Source organism: Schistocerca cancellata, chromosome 1, assembly GCF_023864275.1.
Source record: "Schistocerca cancellata isolate TAMUIC-IGC-003103 chromosome 1, iqSchCanc2.1, whole genome shotgun sequence".
In the NCBI taxonomy this organism is placed as follows: Eukaryota; Metazoa; Arthropoda; class Insecta; order Orthoptera; family Acrididae; genus Schistocerca; species Schistocerca cancellata.
The window spans coordinates 477,936,003-477,954,773 of record NC_064626.1 but is presented as its reverse complement, the minus strand read 5'-3'; the positions used below and the strand labels follow the sequence as shown (position 1 = coordinate 477,954,773).

Below are 18,771 nucleotides of genomic sequence, written 5' to 3'. Positions count from 1 at the left end.
CAGCAACGCTATCCACTAGACCACGAGCTGCGGACTCTCACGCACCGCGAGGACAACTGATAGGTGAGAAACCATGCGAACTAACTACATCAAGAAGCTACAGCTCCGCTTCAAACTAACGATTTCGTGAAACAGAGGAGGAACTAGCTTTAAATCCAGATGTACAAAACCTCTGTTGCATTTGAACAAATTTACAATAATACTACTCATAAATCACCATAAATGTTTGTATATTCATAAATAACGTACACTGATGAGCCAAAACATTATTACCATCTCCTTAGTAGCTTGTTTGTCCGTCTTTGGAACGAAATGCATAACTAATTCTGGGTATCAGGAATCTGACAGTTTGTTGGTAGGTTTGTGGAGGTACGTGGCATTAGATGTCTACGCACAGGTCATGTAATTCGATTAAATAACGGGCCGCTGACCTGCGTATGTGGTGAAGGCTCCCAACAACGACCCAAATGGGTTCCATAGGATTTACGTCAGGCGAATTTGGTCGCCGCAACATAAACGTAAGTTCACTAAAATTCTCTTCAACCCACTATACCGCGGTTCTAGCTCCGAAACACGTACAATCATACCGCTGAAAGATGCCATCGCCATCGAGTAAGAAATCAAGCATGAAGGGATGCAGGTGGGTCACAGTTGTCAGGGTGTCTTCGATTACTACCACAGATCCTATGCAAGTACAGGAGAATGTCCCCCACAGCATAAAGCTGCTCCCATCAGCCTGCGTCCGTGGAAACTGCACGTTTCGAGCCTCCATTCATCTCGATGCCTTCCCAGGGGACACCGCCTTATCGAAGGACCTTCAGTGCCGGGTGGGAGGGTTTGCGTGCTCCGATGAAGTCAAGAGCTGTGTCGGCGGTAGCATAGCTACTGTCAGGGTCACCCAAGCCGGAGCCAAGTGTCCTACAACATAGGGCAGGGAGGGCTCTATAGGCGTAGTGAAGCCAGCTTCCCTAAAGGATTAAACCTCATACAAATCCTTGTCCTCCAAGTTGAGGGTTGGGCAAGCGGCTAACAATCTCTTCCTGTAAAAAAAATTGTTGTTGAGAAACCTCAGAGTAAAGAAGCCGGACGGATTTTTGGACGACGACATGGCACTGTTAAAGGCAAACGAAAACGAAAAAATGATGTGTTTATTGGAACATACAATCGCTGTACAGGGCGGGGGCCCTGAGGTCAGTGCTAGATCAACTCGTTAAAACCAATGAAGGCATAATTGCGCTACAGGAAATACGATGGACTGGACATGGAGTGCTTGATGTGGAAGCTGGATAATTTTCTACCATAGTTCAGATAGCCACCATGAATTTGGTACAGGGTTCACAGTAAGACAAAAGTTTGAACACATAGCGAGTGGATTCACTGGAATAACATCAAGGATCTCACATATGAGATTGAAGACGCGATTCTCAAACTACTCATTGATCAACGTACATGCACCCGCAGAAGTATCAGATGACCAGGATAAAGAAACCTCCTTTGAGAGCCTCGAGAGAACTTACGACAGATTCCCTGTGTATGACACTAAAATAATTAATGGAGGCCTCAATGCACTGATTGGTAAAGAAGGACATTACCTCCCAGCAATAGGAAAGCACTGCCTCCATGAATACACAAATTACTATGGTCACAGTCATTCAGTTTGCCGGCCGCGGTGGCCGAGCGGTTCTAGTCGCTTCAGTCCGGAACCGAGCGACTGCTACGGTCGCAGGTTCGAATCCTGCCTCGGGCATGGATGTATGTGATGTCCTTAGGTTAGTTAGGTTTAAGTAGTTCTAAGTTCTAGTGGACTGATGACTTCATATGTTAAGTCCCATAGTGCTGAGAGCCATTTGAACCATCATTCAGTTTGCACTGTCACATAACATGGCTGTAGGTAGCACTATGTTCCCACACAAAAGGGTTCATAAAGCAACATGGTGTAGGCCTGATCAGCGTACCTTCAACCAAATTGATCATGTAATTATTGATGGCAGGTATTCCTCATACTTATTAGATGTACGAACTTACAGAGGAGTTAATGTCGATTCAGACCACTATCTTGTAATTGCGAAACTGAGAGCTCGAATATCCAATGCAAGAAAAGTCAAACGAACCCCTCAGAGTAAGCATATGGTATCGAAGTTAAAAAATTAGGAAAACTCTGAAACGTACTCTGGGAAGGTTGCTGAGAATCTTGCACTATACGCCCCTAGTGTAAGTGATAACCTGTATCAGGAATGGAACGCTTGCAGGGATGCTGTCATTAAAGCAGCAGAAGAAGTGCAAGGGAAAGAAGGAAAACAACCGAGGAATTCCTGGTTTAATGAAGAATGTAAGAGAATAAGTCAGGAGGAAAATCTGGAATACAGGAAAATGCTTCAGAAGTTATATACTGGTTTAGCGGTAAGAAATTATCAAGATAAAAGGAAAGAACAGAAGAAACTGCATCGGAGAAAGAAAAAGGAATGGGAAAGAAAGCAGACTGAAGAACTGGAAACAGTTGGAAAAACAAACGATGTCAGAAAATTTTATCAGAAAATTAATAGTGGAAGAAGAGCATTTAAGCCGCGCATCAACCTATGTAAAGGTAAAAATGGGACACTACTAACCGATGACCGAGAGGTACTGGAGGGTTGGGTAGAGTATTCCAGTGAACTGCTGAATGCCTGAGTCCCCTGCAGAAGATATCCCAGTCGCTCAAGAAGATGTTGACATAGTACCTCCCCGTTCACAAGGAGGCGTGAACAAAGCAATTGCTCGATTGCAGAACAATAAAGCACCGGGGAATGACAATACAACATCTGAAGTATTGAAAGTTGGAGGAGTTGAGCTAATTCGTAGGATCTACAAGATTGTGTGCCTCATCTGGAAAAAGGAAGAGTTACCAGAAGAATGGGATGCAGGGATAGTGTGTCTGGTGCATAAGAAAGGAGATCTATTTTAATGCAGCAACTACAGAGGCGGAACACTTTTAAATATTATATATAAAATACTATCAAATATCCTGTTTAGTAGACTTTCACCTATAGCAGAAGATATTATTGGAAGCTCTCAATGTGGGTTCAGACCAGGAAAGTCCACTTAAACCAGGTATTTACTCTCCGACAAATAGTAGAAAAGACCAATGAATTAAGTGTTTGTGTGCACCATTCTTTCATTGACTTTAAATCTGCGTATGACACAATAAACCGGGCCAAACTTTATGAGGCAATGCGGGAATTTCGAGTGCTTGGAAAATTGGTGCGTTTAATAGAGGTCACCCTAAAGTATCCCCAGTGTACCGTGCGAGTATAGTCAAGGCTATCACTTCAGTTTCCCACTCGAACTGGGCTAAGGCAAGAAGATGGGATTTCCTGCCTACTTTTCAATCAGCTGCTTGAAAAAGTGGTACATGAATCGGGTATCCAGACGAGAGGAACTCTCTACTATAAGTCTGTACAATTGCTGGGGTATGCAGATGACTTGGATTTAATGAGCAGAACATTTAGTGATCTACAAAGTGCATTTTCGGCTCTAAACTGAGTCCAGAGAAGATGGGCCTGAGAATTAATGCAGGAAAGACGAATTATATATATAATGGCACTAACCAACCCTTACAGCCCACAATAACCCTTGATTGAATGACATTTGAGCGAGTAGAATGTTTCACCCATCTGGGCTCAACGATAGAAGCAAATGACACCACCTTTACTGAAATTATGGCTCGCATAAGTGCTTCTAACCGATGCTACTTTTGAATGTTGCGACATTTTAAATCCAAGTTTATATCACGAGGGACTAAGTGCAGACCTTACAAAACGCTGATACGCCAAGTACTTACTTATGGCTCAGAAACATAGCAATTACGAAGCAGGGTGAAAAGAAACTGAGAGCACATGAAATAAGTATATTGAGGAGGATTTTTGGACCTGTATATGAAAATGAGAACTGGAGAAGGCGAAAAAATGACGAACTTTATGAATGCTATAAGGAGGATGATGTGGCAAACTTCATAAAGCTGTGCAGACCGACATGGGCTGGACATGTAATGCGACTCGATGAGACAGATCTCGCAAGGAATGCCTGCTGTAGTGAACCTGGAAGAAGAAGAGCAAGAGGACGACCTAGATTGAAATGGAGTGACGAGGTTGGAGAGGACGCTGCCAGAGTCGGTTGGCGTCACTGGAGGACCCAGCAAAGTCCAGAGAGGAATGGCAGAAAATTATTGAGGAGACCAAGTCCCATCCCGGAATGTGGTGTCAATGGAAGGAGAAGAAGATTCATCTCGATGACAGCGTTTGTGGAGACCTCCATCAACCTAGCGTAACAAAAATGTCATTCATTCGAAGAGCCGACACGTATCCATAGGTTTACGGTTGAATCCCGATGTTCCCGTGCTCACTGTAATCATAATTGACGATGAAATTGGGTCAACATGTGAATACGTAGGGGTGGTCTGCTGCGGAGCTCCACGTTCAACAATGTACGGTGAACGGTGTGCTCCGAAACACTTGTGCGTGCCAAAGCATTGTGCTCGTTCGGTAGATAGGCCACAAATCACCATCTACCCCAATTTACAGGGAAGACAAGCCTCCGAATCTCAAATTCTGTGAAGAGTCGTGGACGTCCAACCATTTAGTGCCTGCCTAGGGGTAGTTTCACTGTCCTTCTACAACTTTCTGTAGGTGCTTACGACAGTAGCACGTGAACATTCAACCAACTTCACCGTTTTCGAGATACTCATTCACAGTCTCTGCATAATAATAATCTGACCTTTGTCAAAGTCGCTTATTTCAAAGGATTCCCCTTAGGGTGACCCCGGCCGTGTCTGCTCTGCATACAAACTTTTGCTACCGCGTCATGTGCCTGTAGCGACACCAGGCGACGTCCAACGTCGCGGTGGGCAGTGGTCATAATGTTTTGGCTGGTCGGTATATCAGTAAAGACAAATACTCAAAGGGGAAAATCTCATTCAAAAACAGTAATATTAGAGAATATATTTATCATGAGGGTTACAGATAAAAATTTCAGTCCCCCTTCTCATAGTAGAATAACGACTAAAATAGTTACAAGCTTTTCGTTAGTTTGAAAAAATGCTAACATTAAGATAAAACAAGGAAGAAAACTAATTAAGAATTAAATAGCTCATACACAAAATAAATCCTTTGAATCAACTGTAACGGTGGTCGCGAGAATAAATTACAGCGTCCAGATTTGTTGTGGGGGTACTGTAGTACACACAAACATCACTGGATGCCGGAACGAGTAAAAATTCTAGATTTAGACTGAATTTTTATTGCAGTATTATATTTATTTATTAGTTGGTGTTTTTATATATGACTTCCACCCTAGAAGCTATTGAATCCTCGTTTGACGATTATTTTTACGAAAGACCCTCATATACGATCAAAACATTTGCCAAATTTCGTATGTTTGGCAAATTATTTGGCAATGTGCTGCGCTGTTTGACGTGTTTGTCAAAAAAATATGTTTCCAGAATGAGATTTTCACTCTGCAGCGGAGTGTGCGCTGATATGAAACTTCCTGGCAGATTAAAACTGTGTGCCCGACCGAGACTCGAACTCGGGACCTTTGCCTTTCGCGGGCAAGTGCTCTACCATCTGAGCTACCGAAGCATGACTCACGCCCCGTACTCACAGCTTTACTTCTGCCAGTACCTCGTCTCCTACCTTCCAAACTTTACAGAAGCTCTCCTGCGAACCTTGCAGAACTAACACTCTGAAAGAAAGGATATTGCGGAGACATGTCTTAGCTACAGCCTGGGGGATGTTTCCAGAATGAGATTTTCACTCTGCAGCGGAGTGTGCGCTGATATGAAACTTCCTGGCAGATTAAAACTGTGTGCCCGACCGAGACTCGAACTCGGGACCTTTGCCTATCGCGGGCAAGTGCTCTGCAAGGTTCGCAGGAGAGCTTCTGTAAAGTTTGGAAGGTAGGAGACGAAGTACTGGCAGAAGTAAAGCTGTGAGTACCGGGCGTGAGTCGTGCTTCGGTAGCTCAGATGGTAGAGCACTTGCCCGCGAAAGGCAAAGGTCCCGAGTTCGAGTCTCGGTCGGGCACACAGTTTTAATCTGCCAGGAAGTTTCAAAAAAAGATGTGTCTGAGATGCCAGAGAGTTAGCAGGTTCGAATCCTGCCTCGGGCATGGATGTGTGTGTTGTCCTTAGATTAGTTAGGTTTAAGTAGTTCTAAGTTCTAGGGGACTGATGATCTCAGAAGTCAAGTCCCATAGTGCTCAGAGCCATTTGAGCCATTTTTTTTGCCAGAGAGTAATTCACATTCAGTGCCGATATGACAAACGACTGGAACTCGACAGTAGGAAAAGGAAGAGAAGGAAACGTAGTAGGTGAATGTGGAATTGGAGTAAGGAATGAAAGAGGAAGCCGCCTGGTAGAATTTTGCACATAGCATAACTTAATTATAGCTAACACTTTGTTCAAGAGTCATGAAAGAAGGTTGTATACATGGAAGAAGCCTGGAGATACTGGAAGGTCTCAGATAGATTATATAATGGTAAGACAGAGATTCAGGAACCAGGTTTTAAACTGTAAGACATTTCGAGGGACACATGTGGACTGTGACCACGATCTATTGGTTATAAACTGTAGATTAAAACTGAAAAAACTGTAAAAAGGTGGGAATTTAAGGAGATGGGACCTGGGTAAACTGATAGAACCAGACGTTGTAGAGTTTCAGGAAGAGCATTAGGCAAAGATTGACAAGAATGGGGGAAAGAAATACAGTAGAAGAAAGATGAAATAGTGAAGGCAGCAGGGACAAATAGGTAAAAATACGAGGGCTAGTAGAAATCCTTGGGTAACAGAAATATATTGAATTCAATCGATGGAAGGAGGGAATATAAAAATGCAGTAAGTGAGGCAGGCAAAAAGGAATACAAACGTCACAAAAATGAGATCGACAGGAAGTGCAAAATGGCTAAGCAGGGATGGCTAGAGGACAAATGTACGGATGTGGAGACTTATCTCGCTACGGGTAAGATAGATACTGCCTACAGGAAAATTAAAGAGACCTTTAGAGATAAGAGAACCACTTGTATGAACATCAAGAGCTCAGATGGAAACCCAGTTCGAAGCAAAGAAGGGAAAGCAGAAAGATGGAAGGAGTATATAGAGGGTCTATACAAGGGCGATGTTCTTGAGGACAATATTACAGAAATGGAAGAGAATGTAGATGAAGATGAAATAGGAGATATGATTCTATGTGAAGAGTTTCACAGAGCACTGAAAGACCTAAGTCGAAACAAGGCCCGGGAGTAGACAACATCCCATTAGAACTAATGACCGCCTTGGGAGAGCCAGGCCTAACAAAACTCTACCATCTAATGAGCAAGATGTATGAGACAGATGCACTAAATGAAGCAGGCAAGCAGGCAAAAGAAGAAGAAGAAAAAGAATATAATAATTCCAATCCCAAATAAAGCAGGTGTTGACAGATGTGAAAATTATCGAACTATCAGTTTAATAAGCCACGGCTTCAAAATACTAACACGAATTCTTTACAGACGAATGGAAAAACTGGTAGAAGCCGATCTCGGGGAAGTTCAGTCTCTCCCCATTGTTATTCAATATGTATATTGAACAAGCAGTAAAGGAAACAAAAGAAAAATTCGGAGTAGGTATTAAAATCCGTAGAGAAGAAATAACTTTAAGGTTTGCCGATGACATTGTAATTCTGTCAGAGACAACAAAGGACTTGGAAAAGCAGTTGAACGGAATGGACTGCGTTTTGAAAGCAGGATATAAGATGAACATCAACAAAAGCAAAACGAGGATAATGGAATGTAGTCGAATTAAGTTGGGTGATGCTGCCGGAATTAGATTAGGAAGTAAGACACTTAAAGTAGTAAATGAGTTTTGCTATTTGGGGAGCAAAATAACTGATGATCGTCGAAGTAGAGAGGATATAAAATGTAGACTGGGAATCTCAAGGAAAGCGTTTCTGAAGAAGAGAAATTTGTTGACATCGGGTATAGATTTAAGTGTCAGGACGTCGTTTCTGAAAGTATTTGTATGGAGTGTGGCCATGTATGGAAGTGAAACTTGGACGATAAATAGTTTAGACAAGAGGAGAATAGAAGCTTTCGAAATGTGGTGGTACAGGAGAATGCTGAAGATTAGATGGGTAGATCACATAACTAATGATGAGGTATTGAATAGAATTGAAGAGAAGAGAAATTTGTGGCACAACTTAACTAGAAGATAGGATCGGTTGGTAGGACGTGTTCTGAGGCATCAAGGGATCACCAGTTTAGTATTGGAGGGCAGCGTGAAGGGTAGAAATCGTAGAGGGAGACCAAGAGATGAATACAGTAAACAGATTCAGAAGGATGTAGGTTACAGTAGGTACTGGGAGATGAAGAAGCTTGCACAGGTTAGAGTAGCATGGAGAGCTGCATCAAACCAGGCTCTGGACTGAATACAACAACAACAACAACATGACAAGCGAGTTTGATAGTTTGTGCTTGCATTTGTCAAACAAAAGCCAGTTGCTTGCCAAACTTCTAAGATGGTGGACCATACGCATGTTGATGTCTCCACGGTTATTATGAGCAGAAAGAAAACTGCTGCAGCTCATCTCGTTATATGAAATTCCCACAGTTTGGACCCAAAGATCAAACGAATATACCTTCAAGAAGAAAAGATCACCAGTGGTCACGAAATTGGTAGAGGTTTTACAACGTTCCCATCCCAGTATAATACGAGAAGAGAAAAGAAAAAAATTTAGATTGTACTCACTACATTTAAAATGAACTGCAAGAAAATAAGGACGTAAAAGCTTTCCAGCTCTCCCACAGAATTTTTTTATGTTCTCACGCAGCGATATTTTAAAAAACTTTTCAAATATTATCTTTTAACGCATTTATTGCTTCGCATAATAGCGCCACTCACTGTGTGCATGCAGTGCGGAATAGAAATTTTAAACATTCGAAATCTGCTCCACTTGCCAGATATCTAAACGTAGCGGATGACTGTTGAGCGAGCAACTGTGTGTTGTTTTTCAGTACCAGGGCCAAGTAATTATTACATTAAAAGTTTGAATGTCCATTCGCAGACAGTCCTGTGTGTAACATTTTCTTCACCAGATTTCCTTTATACACAATGCTAAAGTCACGGTAAGAATTGCTGTGTCTTTGCTGGTACCCATTCTGTATCAAAATATCTCACGAGACGACGGCACACAATGTGAGAGCAGTTCCAAAAGTAAGGTTATGATTGTCAAACTTGGTTCGTAGATAAACGCTCCTGTTTGACAAACCCGCGGATAGCAAGCAGGAAATTTGACAGATGTGTTTGATCTTTTACAACGGGTTTTAGATATACGTTGGCACAGTATCAAAGAAAGTCGCTAGATTGCTGGGCTATTGAAAACTCAAGCAGAACCCGAGTTTTCTGAAGTTATGACGTAAACTGTTCGAGCCGTTCGAATCATGCTCACGCGCAGCGGTGCGTGTGGCAGCGAATATTTGCCTCAGTGACGACCAAGAACACGGCTTACGTGGCTGTTTTTGCACACGTGTCAATCTCTCTCATGCGAGTGCACACATTCCCTTCTACCATGCCACGCTGTCTACGCTGTCTGAGCGGGAAGAAGAAGGAACGGATACTGTGAAAGCGCCGCATGCGGCTTTGTTTCATATTTCATTTTTCTTAACAACATAGATGACAAACAAAAGAAACTTTTACTATTATGTAATTGCTTTTGGTACGCTGAAGGCATAGTACAGTTACTGCCGGCAGAAACTGTCGGCATACGGACAGATGCAGACAGTTTCGCAGATTTTCGTCACTCTGGTTCCTACCTAATTGTGACTTATACAGATTCACATTAGTGAAAGCCTTACATGTTTGTTGCAAGATTAATATCACGTTTGTAACCTCATTCTGGCGACATGGAAAGTTTTCCCTTGAAAAACTGCCAACAACTCCTGGAAATCTGTAACATAAATCTATTTGTCTTTTAAACGGGAATTACGTTACATGTTGACTGCTTCCATCTGAAGGTGCACAAGCTGAAATGGCAAACTGTCTCGAAATCAGCTCAAAAACAGATTTGAAACTGTCGGTATTTTCAAACGTTAAGACAGCTACTCCTGTAATTATTTCAACGCCACAATGGACTATTCTGAATTCGCGTTTTCTTTAAGGCCAGTGAATGTAGGGAAATCGATTATGCTTTTTGTAAGAATTCGTCCCTTCCACAGCGCATTTTCTTTCTAAATCCAACCCCTTCAAATCATAAATAAGCTGCTTTTCACCAGGAAATGTATTACTGCGGGCAGTCTGCAGTAAATTCTATGCAGAACGAGCGATCTCCAATCCATTACGGATGTACTAATATCCGTTCTTGCTTTCCTTTTCTTTCATAACTTCAAAAATAGAGGCCCTAAATCGAAACCTCATTCGAGTCATGTCCTTTGACTTAAACAGCGTACTTTGCAATAACATGTAACGTCCCTGTACTCTTCGTTCATATCCATTAAAAACTGTTGCAACTGACGATGTAAAGCTGCTTTTGTATAGAATAAATCCGTTGAACACGGGCTGTCAGAAAAGTAGTTAATGAGATCGGCAAGATTTGATTGAAACATGACATCAAACTTGTTTTCAGACTATCTAAGAAAATATGTCAAGCACTGCGATTGCGATCGGTAAAGGACAATCGCCGTCCTCCGTCAAAAAGTGGAGTATATAAGATACCGTGTACTTGCCACTTGCGGAAAGGTCTACATTGGAACTACCAAGAGAAGCGTGAATACAAGAAAGAGAAACCATATGAGTCTTTACCGAATAGGGAGAAACGAAAAATCAGCTACTGCAGAACATGCGCTTCAGTCAGGAAATCATGAAGTTTTCCGAAACCAAATTTTATCTACTGTGACAAACTATTATCCACGATTATATAGTGAAACCATCGAGACGTATAAGAGATAGTGGTAATTTGAACAAAAAAGTGGAAGCCATGGAACTCAATGATATACGAATATAGATAATGGCTGTGCAAAATCGATACGTAAGTTTCTACTCTTGAGAGACGAGAATCGATAGTTATGTTTTATCCCTAACAACGATTATCTCTGCTGTACAGTGCAAACCTGGCCACTCTCATTTTATGCAGTACTGAAATCGGTCTGCGACGTCCGACTCGTCAGGCGGCAAGAATCAGCGTCGACTGGAGCACCTCCGAAGGTGTACAGTGCAGCTCTGGACGGAACATCAGGAACCGAAAAGTTTCTTCAGCCACGGCAATACAGCCCCGAGGACGCATCAGCAACTACGACGATGTAATAATGAGTGCAGTTTAACAAAATTCACTACTCGCACTACCAATTCTATCACATGTTCCACGCCTGAATAATTAACACAAAATGCTTCTTGACGTACAGAACAATGACTCCCGTCTCCCGTCTATCGATCGTTATAATTTTTAACTTTCATCATCAACTAAACCTTTAAATCCTTAGTGTACGGTGTTGCAATGTTTTTCCACATCAAATTTGTGGTACTCGTACATTATGCGACTACATAACAGATTCTGAGAATTCTTGTCTTTCTCCTCAGTGATTCCTATTCATTTTTAAGGGACTGCGAGATAGATCGCTAGACAGGACACTTTTGGGCAAACAGCTACTGGACCTTGACCTCCCCTTATACCACGAACAAGCAGGGAAGGATAAACGCACTTACACCGATTCTGCGAAACTGAAAAAAGTCGTAACGACCAAAGTAAGGCGTACCAAATGTTAGAGGGAAGTGTCGCATCGCACTGCTAAATGAAGTCTCACGCTGTACCGAGAAGGACCGATTAATGCCGAGATGTACCGAGTAGTGGCGAGACAGGCCGAGCCTCGGTCCGCACGCGAGCAGCACGCAGTGCACCCGAGAAGTCTTGCACACCAATACCCGAAAAGGGAAGTAGGAGTAATCTTCTGAATTACAGGCCTATATCACTAACGTCGATATGCAGTAGGGTTTTGGAACATATACTGTATTCGAACATTATGAAGTACCTCGAAGAAAACGATTTATTGACACACAGTCAGCACGGTTTAAGAAAATACACTCCTGGAAATTGAAATAAGAACACCGTGAATTCATTGTCCCAGGAAGGGGAAACTTTATTGACACATTCCTGGGGTCAGATACATCACATGATCACACTGACAGAACCACAGGCACATAGACACAGGCAACAGAGCATGCACAATGTCGGCACTAGTACAGTGTATATCCACCTTTCGCAGCAATGCAGGCTGCTATTCTCCCATGGAGACGATCGTAGAAATGCTGGATGTAGTCCTGTGGAATGGCTTGCCATGCCATTTCCACCTGGCGCCTCAGTTGGACCAGCGTTCGTGCTGGACGCGCAGACCGCGTGAGACGACGCTTCATCCAGTCCCAAACATGCTCAATGGGGGCAGATCTAGAGATCTTGCTGGCCAGGGTAGTTGACTTACACCTTCTAGAGCACGTTGGGTAGCACGGGATACATGCGGACGTGCATTGTCCTGTTGGAACAGCAAGTTCCCTTGCCGGTCTAGGAATGGTAGAACGATGGGTTCGATGACGGTTTGGATGTACCGTGCACTATTCAGTGTCCCCTCGACGATCACCAGTGGTGTACGGCCAGTGTAGGAGATCGCTCCCCACACCATGATGCCGGGTGTTGGCCCTGTGTGCCTCGGTCGTATGCAGTCCTGATTGTGGCGCTCACCTGCACGGCGCCAAACACGCATACGACCATCATTGGCACCAAGGCAGAAGCGACTCTCATCGCTGAAGACGACACGTCTCCATTCGTCCCTCCATTCACGCCTGTCGCGACACCACTGGAGGCGGGCTGCACGATGTTGGGGCGTGAGCGGAAGACGGCCTAACGGTGTGCGGGACCGTAGCCCAGCTTCATGGAGACGGTTGCGAATGGTCCTCGCCGATACCCCAGGAGCAACAGTGTCCCTAATTTGCTGGGAAGTGGCGGTGCGGTCCCCTACGGCACTGCGTAGGATCCTACGGTCTTGGCGTGCATCCGTGTGTTGCTGCGGTCCGGTCCCAGGTCGACGGGCACGTGCACCTTCCGCCGACCACTGGCGACAACATCGATGTACTGTGGAGACCTCACGCCCCACGTGTTGAGCAATTCGGCGGTACGTCCACCCGGCCTCCCGCATGCCCACTATACGCCCTCGCTCAAAGTCCGTCAACTACACATACGGTTCACGTCCACGCTGTCGCGGCATGCTACCAGTGTTAAAGACTGCGATGGAGCTCCGTATGCCACGGCAAACTGGCTGAAACTGACGGCGGCGGTGCACAAATGCTGCGCACCTAGCGCCATTCGACGGCCAACACCGCGGTTCCTGGTGTGTCCGCTGTGCCGTGCGTGTGATCATTGCTTGTACAGCCCTCTCGCCGTGTCCGGAGCAAGTATGGTGGGTCTGACACACCGGTGTCAATGTGTTCTTTTTTCCATTTCGAGGAGTGTATCTTTCTTGTGAAACACAACTAGTTCTTTATACTCATGAAGTAATAAGTGATATCGACAAGGGATGTCAAATTGATTCCATATTTTTAGATTTACCGAAGGCTTTCGACACCGTTCCTCACAAGCGTCTTCTAACCAAACTGCGAGCCTACGGAGTATCGCCTCAGTTGTGCGACTGGATTCGTGATTTCCTGTCAGAAATATCACAGTTCGTAGTAATAGACGGAAAGTCATCGAGTAAAACAGAAGTAATATCCGGCGTTCCCCAAGGAAGTGTTATAGGCTCTCTGTTGTTCCTGATCAATATTAACGACACAGGAGACAATCTGAGTAGCCGTCTTAGATTTTTTGCAGATGACGCTGTCACTTACCGTCTTGTCGAGTCATCAGATGATCAAAACGACTTGCAAAATGATTTAGATAAGATATCTGTATTGTGCGAAAAGTGGCAATTGACCCTAAATAAAGTGTGAAGTTATTCACATGAGTATTAAAAGTAATCAGCTAAATTTCGATTACACGATAAGTCACACAAATCTGAAGGCTGTAAATTCAACTCACCATCATCATCACCATCATCAGTGTTCTGCCTAAAGGCAGGTTTTCACATGGTAATTCTCCAGGATGTCCGGTCTTCTTCAGGTCTGCATAATTTCCTCTTCCCTTTATGTCGTCTATCATCTTGTATCTCCTTCTTTCTCTCAGTCTTCTCCCACAAACCAATCCTTCCAACGCATCTACTAGCAAGCACTCCCTTCTCAATGAATGTCCCAACCAGTTCTTTTTCCTTTCTCTTACAACCTTCAGCAGACATCTTCTCTCACCAACCCTTTCCAATACTCTTTCATTACTCACTCTTTCCATCCAGCTTATTCTCTCCATTCTCCTCCACATCCACATCTCAAATGCTTCTAACCTTTTTTCACCCTCTCGTCTCAGTGTCCATGTTTCTGCCCCATATACGAGTAGTGCCACACTCCAGACAAAACATTTGCCAAGCCTTTTCCGTAGTCCTTTATCTAATTTGCAGCAAAAGAGTCTCCTCTTCCTGTTGAATGCCTCCTTCGCAATGGCAATTCGAGTTTCCACCTCCTGGTGACATCTGAAGTCTTCAGTTATTGTGCTTCTGAGATATTTAAATTCACTTACTTGGCTAATGGTAGGTTGTCCTATTTTAATATTGTGCTGATGACTATACTCTTTGTTTTTGCTGTGTTTATTTGCATTCCATATTCCACACAAGCTTCATTGAGGTCTTTGAGCATGTTATTCACTGTCCGCTCACTTTCTGGCACTGATACCATGTCATCAACAAATCTTTTACGTTCAACTAAGGGATTACAATTACAAATAACCTAAATTGGAACGATCACATAGATAATATTGTGGGTAGAGGCAAACTAAAGACTGCGATTCATTGGCAGAACACTTAGAGGGTGCAACAGGTCTACTAAAGAGACTGCTTACACCACGCTTGCCGCCCTATTCTGGAGTATTGCTGTGCGGTGTGGGATGCGCATCAGGCGGGACTGACGGATGACTTCTAAAAAGTACAAAGGAGGGCAGCTCGTTTTGTATTATCGTGAAATAGGGGTGATAGTGTCACAGACATGATACGTGAATTGGAGTGGCATTTGTAATGACACATTCCGACGCAGAGACATACAATACCTTAAAGGCTGCGCCAAAGATTAAATTGAGAGGGATGTAGAATATAATCTCTATAATGTTCATATTGGATCCTCTTTTGTTTCATACTCCAAGGAGGAGTTAAGATACACTTTCGATTGTTACCTTGTAGGGGATAGACGTAATTTTTGGTGTGTGCGGAAAGGCAGCCATCTTGTTAGTATTAATGGTTTGTGCGACGAGCAGAGCAAGCCTTATTGTCTTGTGAATAAAAAATAGTGAGAAGTATCTAAGTTTTACGAGAATTATTTAAAGCGACGTAGCATTGTATTCCTTCGTTTCCACTGTCTTCGTGAAGTAAACCGATGCCAACTTAGGAAGATACACACGGTCAACAAAGAGAAGAACATCGATGGCGACTAATGAATTAATATTGTGGCAGAAGGACTAATTCTACGTCTAAGGTGAGAACTCTGACTAAATCAACAATGACGTAGAATTCAAAAATGTAATTAATCGGAACTGTAAATTATATTACAGGCAAATTTCACGCAGCACTGAATTTGTCCGTATTCAAGCCGGTCAATACAGTCCGTAAAAAAGCCTTTCAAAAATTCTAAAGTTACAGTTCCATATCCATAATTTTTTTCTCTTTTCAAAAAATCAATAAATTTAATTTTTTTTAATTTATTTCGCCAGACAATCATTAAAACAAAGGCGTTTTTCGTTGCGACGGGATCTTCTCGTGAAATTGCATTCACCAGTTTTCTCCTCCGATTGCGAAAACATTATGTTGGCGCCCACCTACAGAGAGAGAAATGACCGTCACGATAAAATAAGAGAAATCGGGGCTCGCACAGAAAAATTTAAGCGCTCTTCTTTCCCGCGTGCCGTTCGAGAGTGGAACGGTAGAGAGACAGCTCGAAGGCGGTTTATCGAACACTGTGCCAAGCACTTTATTGTGAATAGCAGAGTAATCGCGTAGATGTAGATGTCGTGACCGAGCACGATGTACAGTGTGTGTGTGCTCGGTATGTTGCAGGTGAGCTACGCGACGCAGCTGTGCGCCGGCGGCCAGGAGGGCAAGGACTCGTGCACGGGCGACAGCGGCGGCCCGCTGATGGCGGTGGGCGCCGTCGACGGCGTCAACCGCCACCACGTGGCCGGCGTCGTGTCTTACGGGCCGCGCCAGTGCGGCCAGGCCGGCTGGCCCGGCGTCTACACGCGCGTCGCCGCCTACGTGCCCTGGATACTCGACTCCCTGCAGCCCTAGCCGGCGTCCTCACTTTCACATTCTGCTCTGCCGTCTCCGGGGACAGACACTTCCTTTTAAATGAAACCGGGGTTGTCTTCACGGACAGTTTATATTTCCTACGTCCTGGTTGCAATATTAATTTGCCTAAAAATAAAATTGTGTTTCTTTGTTCCTGTTACTGGACTGGTTACAGCGCTACATGTCTGTTTGCTATTAAGAAGTCGTGACGAAACACTTGTCCTACTACTAACAGGATCTGTCGGTCGCTCAGGCAGCGTCCTGAGACACAGGACTCCTCTGAATGAAAACGAAAAAGACCACCGTACAATTTAAAATTTTGTTACTCAGTTGCAAAACTACAGCTGATGCTGAGGATTCGATAATTAATTGTAAATTTCTTATTCAACTTCAGACATGCAAGGAAGGAATATCCATCGAGTGAAAATTCAGTTTGACAAAAAGTAATTTTTGTTACCTACATAAACGGATCCCGAAAGTCACATGACTGCGGTGCGGCGTAAGGTTGATCCGTAAGCACTCTGAGAATTTTGGACGTCATGACATCGCTCGTACAGACAGATCCCGTTCAGAAGCACCGTGCATTTTGTAAACGCACTCCGTAGGCATCTTAATAATTTCCAATTTATATCTGGAATGATCTTGCCTTATAAGAGATAAAGGCGAGAGCGTTTGACTTACTTGCGATAAGACGCCGATAATTCTTCCGCTATAGGGAAAGAAGGCAGAACTATTTTTAGGTTTAATACTGCACCAGATCACAGCTATTTTTAGGTTAAATACTGCACCAGACCATATATCCGAGTTTGTGTTTTAACATGGCCTCTAGTACACCAAAGTGAAACAATGCAGAAAAAATATTGAATCTGGAGCTATCATATGCTTCCAATTACCAATTTACCACACAAAGAAATATTTTTACTGACGAAACGGTTTTCAAGAACTAATCTATTAATCGTACATACTCTTTGTCCATGACTATTGTGGCTACTTTAAAATATGCGACAATCTTTGGAGATCTGTATAATCCGAAGGTAATGACTTACACACTGCTTTTCATAAATCTTGCTTGTAGGTGAAAACTGGTCGAAATATGCATGTAACGAAATATGTATGTAATGAACTGACTGACAACACTCGACCGAAATTTATCTGGAACTTGTCTTGTAAACATGCAGTCACGTGAAATATCCCTACGACATTAACTTCTTATTAGACTTTGTCTCGATATTAATCAACATATAAACCACCTCTTTCTGGTATGATAACTCGGATTAGACCCTTGCAGTAATTACCTTTGGCAAGTAAATTTTTTCTCCGTTTGCGCCTATAGCAGCAACAAATACTCACGATTGTTGTTAATAATAAACAAATGTTTCAAACAGGGAAACCGATGCAACATTAAAGTTTCAGTCTACGTGCAAGCAAACGTTGTTATACTTACATCACGTGAAGATTTCTATTTGATATTGGTTATATTTGCAGTACACTACGAGCACTCCTTAGATACCTGTGGCACTTTCTGCACATGAAGCTGTCACCTCGAAAAGCTACTTTCACTAGAAATTTTCCTGTTACATTAATTGTCCGTTGCGGAATAGCATTGCTTACAGTGTGTTCACTACGTTGTACTTGCGGAATGAAATTCGTTACGTTACCAGTAACGTAGGTAAAGTAAATTCTAGGAGAAATGTGAAATAAATGTCTCCACATTTACTACTGTTCGAAATAATTCTAGTAGAGAACTCTATTTCTGTACTGACAAAATATGTCGTTAAGAATGATCTCAGGGGCTTTTGTTTATGTTGATAAAATGGAGAAATAAAGTCATTCAGTGTTACAACTCCCTCATTCTTTAATGGCAATCCATCTTACTTCAGTGTTATTAATTTTGACTAATTATTAGCAATAAAAAGTGATTTCAATATTTAGGTAACTAATACTCCTACGTTCTACAGCTACATTATTAATCTGTGGGCCGGCCGAAGTGGCCGTGCGGTTCTAGGCGCTACAGTCTGGAGCCACGTGACCGCTACGGTCGTAGGTTCGAATCCTGCCTCGGGCATGGATGTGTGTGATGTCCTTAGGTTAGTTAGGTTTAAGTAGTTCTAAGTTCTAGGGGACTGATGACCACAGCAGTTAAGTCCCATAGTGCTCAGAGCCATTTGAACCATTTTTTATTAATCTGTGAGGCTCTCGAAACGACTTAACGCGTTTTGGAACAATTGTAATTTGCGTAATAGCTGCTTGTCACTTTATTAAAAACAGTTTCAGTGAAAAACACTTCTCAGGTATAAAAAAACGATTTTAATTCCAAGACGCGTCTCGCATGATAATTTGTATGTACATCAACGCTAAAGACTAGCTGCATCA

At 43.1% G+C, this 18,771-nt stretch overlaps 1 protein-coding gene across 1 annotated transcript in view; it reads left to right on the top strand.

Annotated features, from left to right (window-relative positions):
* Nucleotides 1-18,244, top strand: part of LOC126177426 (serine protease easter-like) — a 155,113-nt gene extending 136,869 nt beyond the window's left edge. Inside the window, exon 8 of the mRNA XM_049924455.1 lies at nt 16,168-18,244. Coding sequence (XP_049780412.1) covers nt 16,168-16,398 — 231 coding nt within the window. The 3' untranslated portion in view covers nt 16,399-18,244. The remainder of the gene's footprint in view (nt 1-16,167) is intronic.
* Nucleotides 18,245-18,771: the final 527 nt, after the last annotated feature.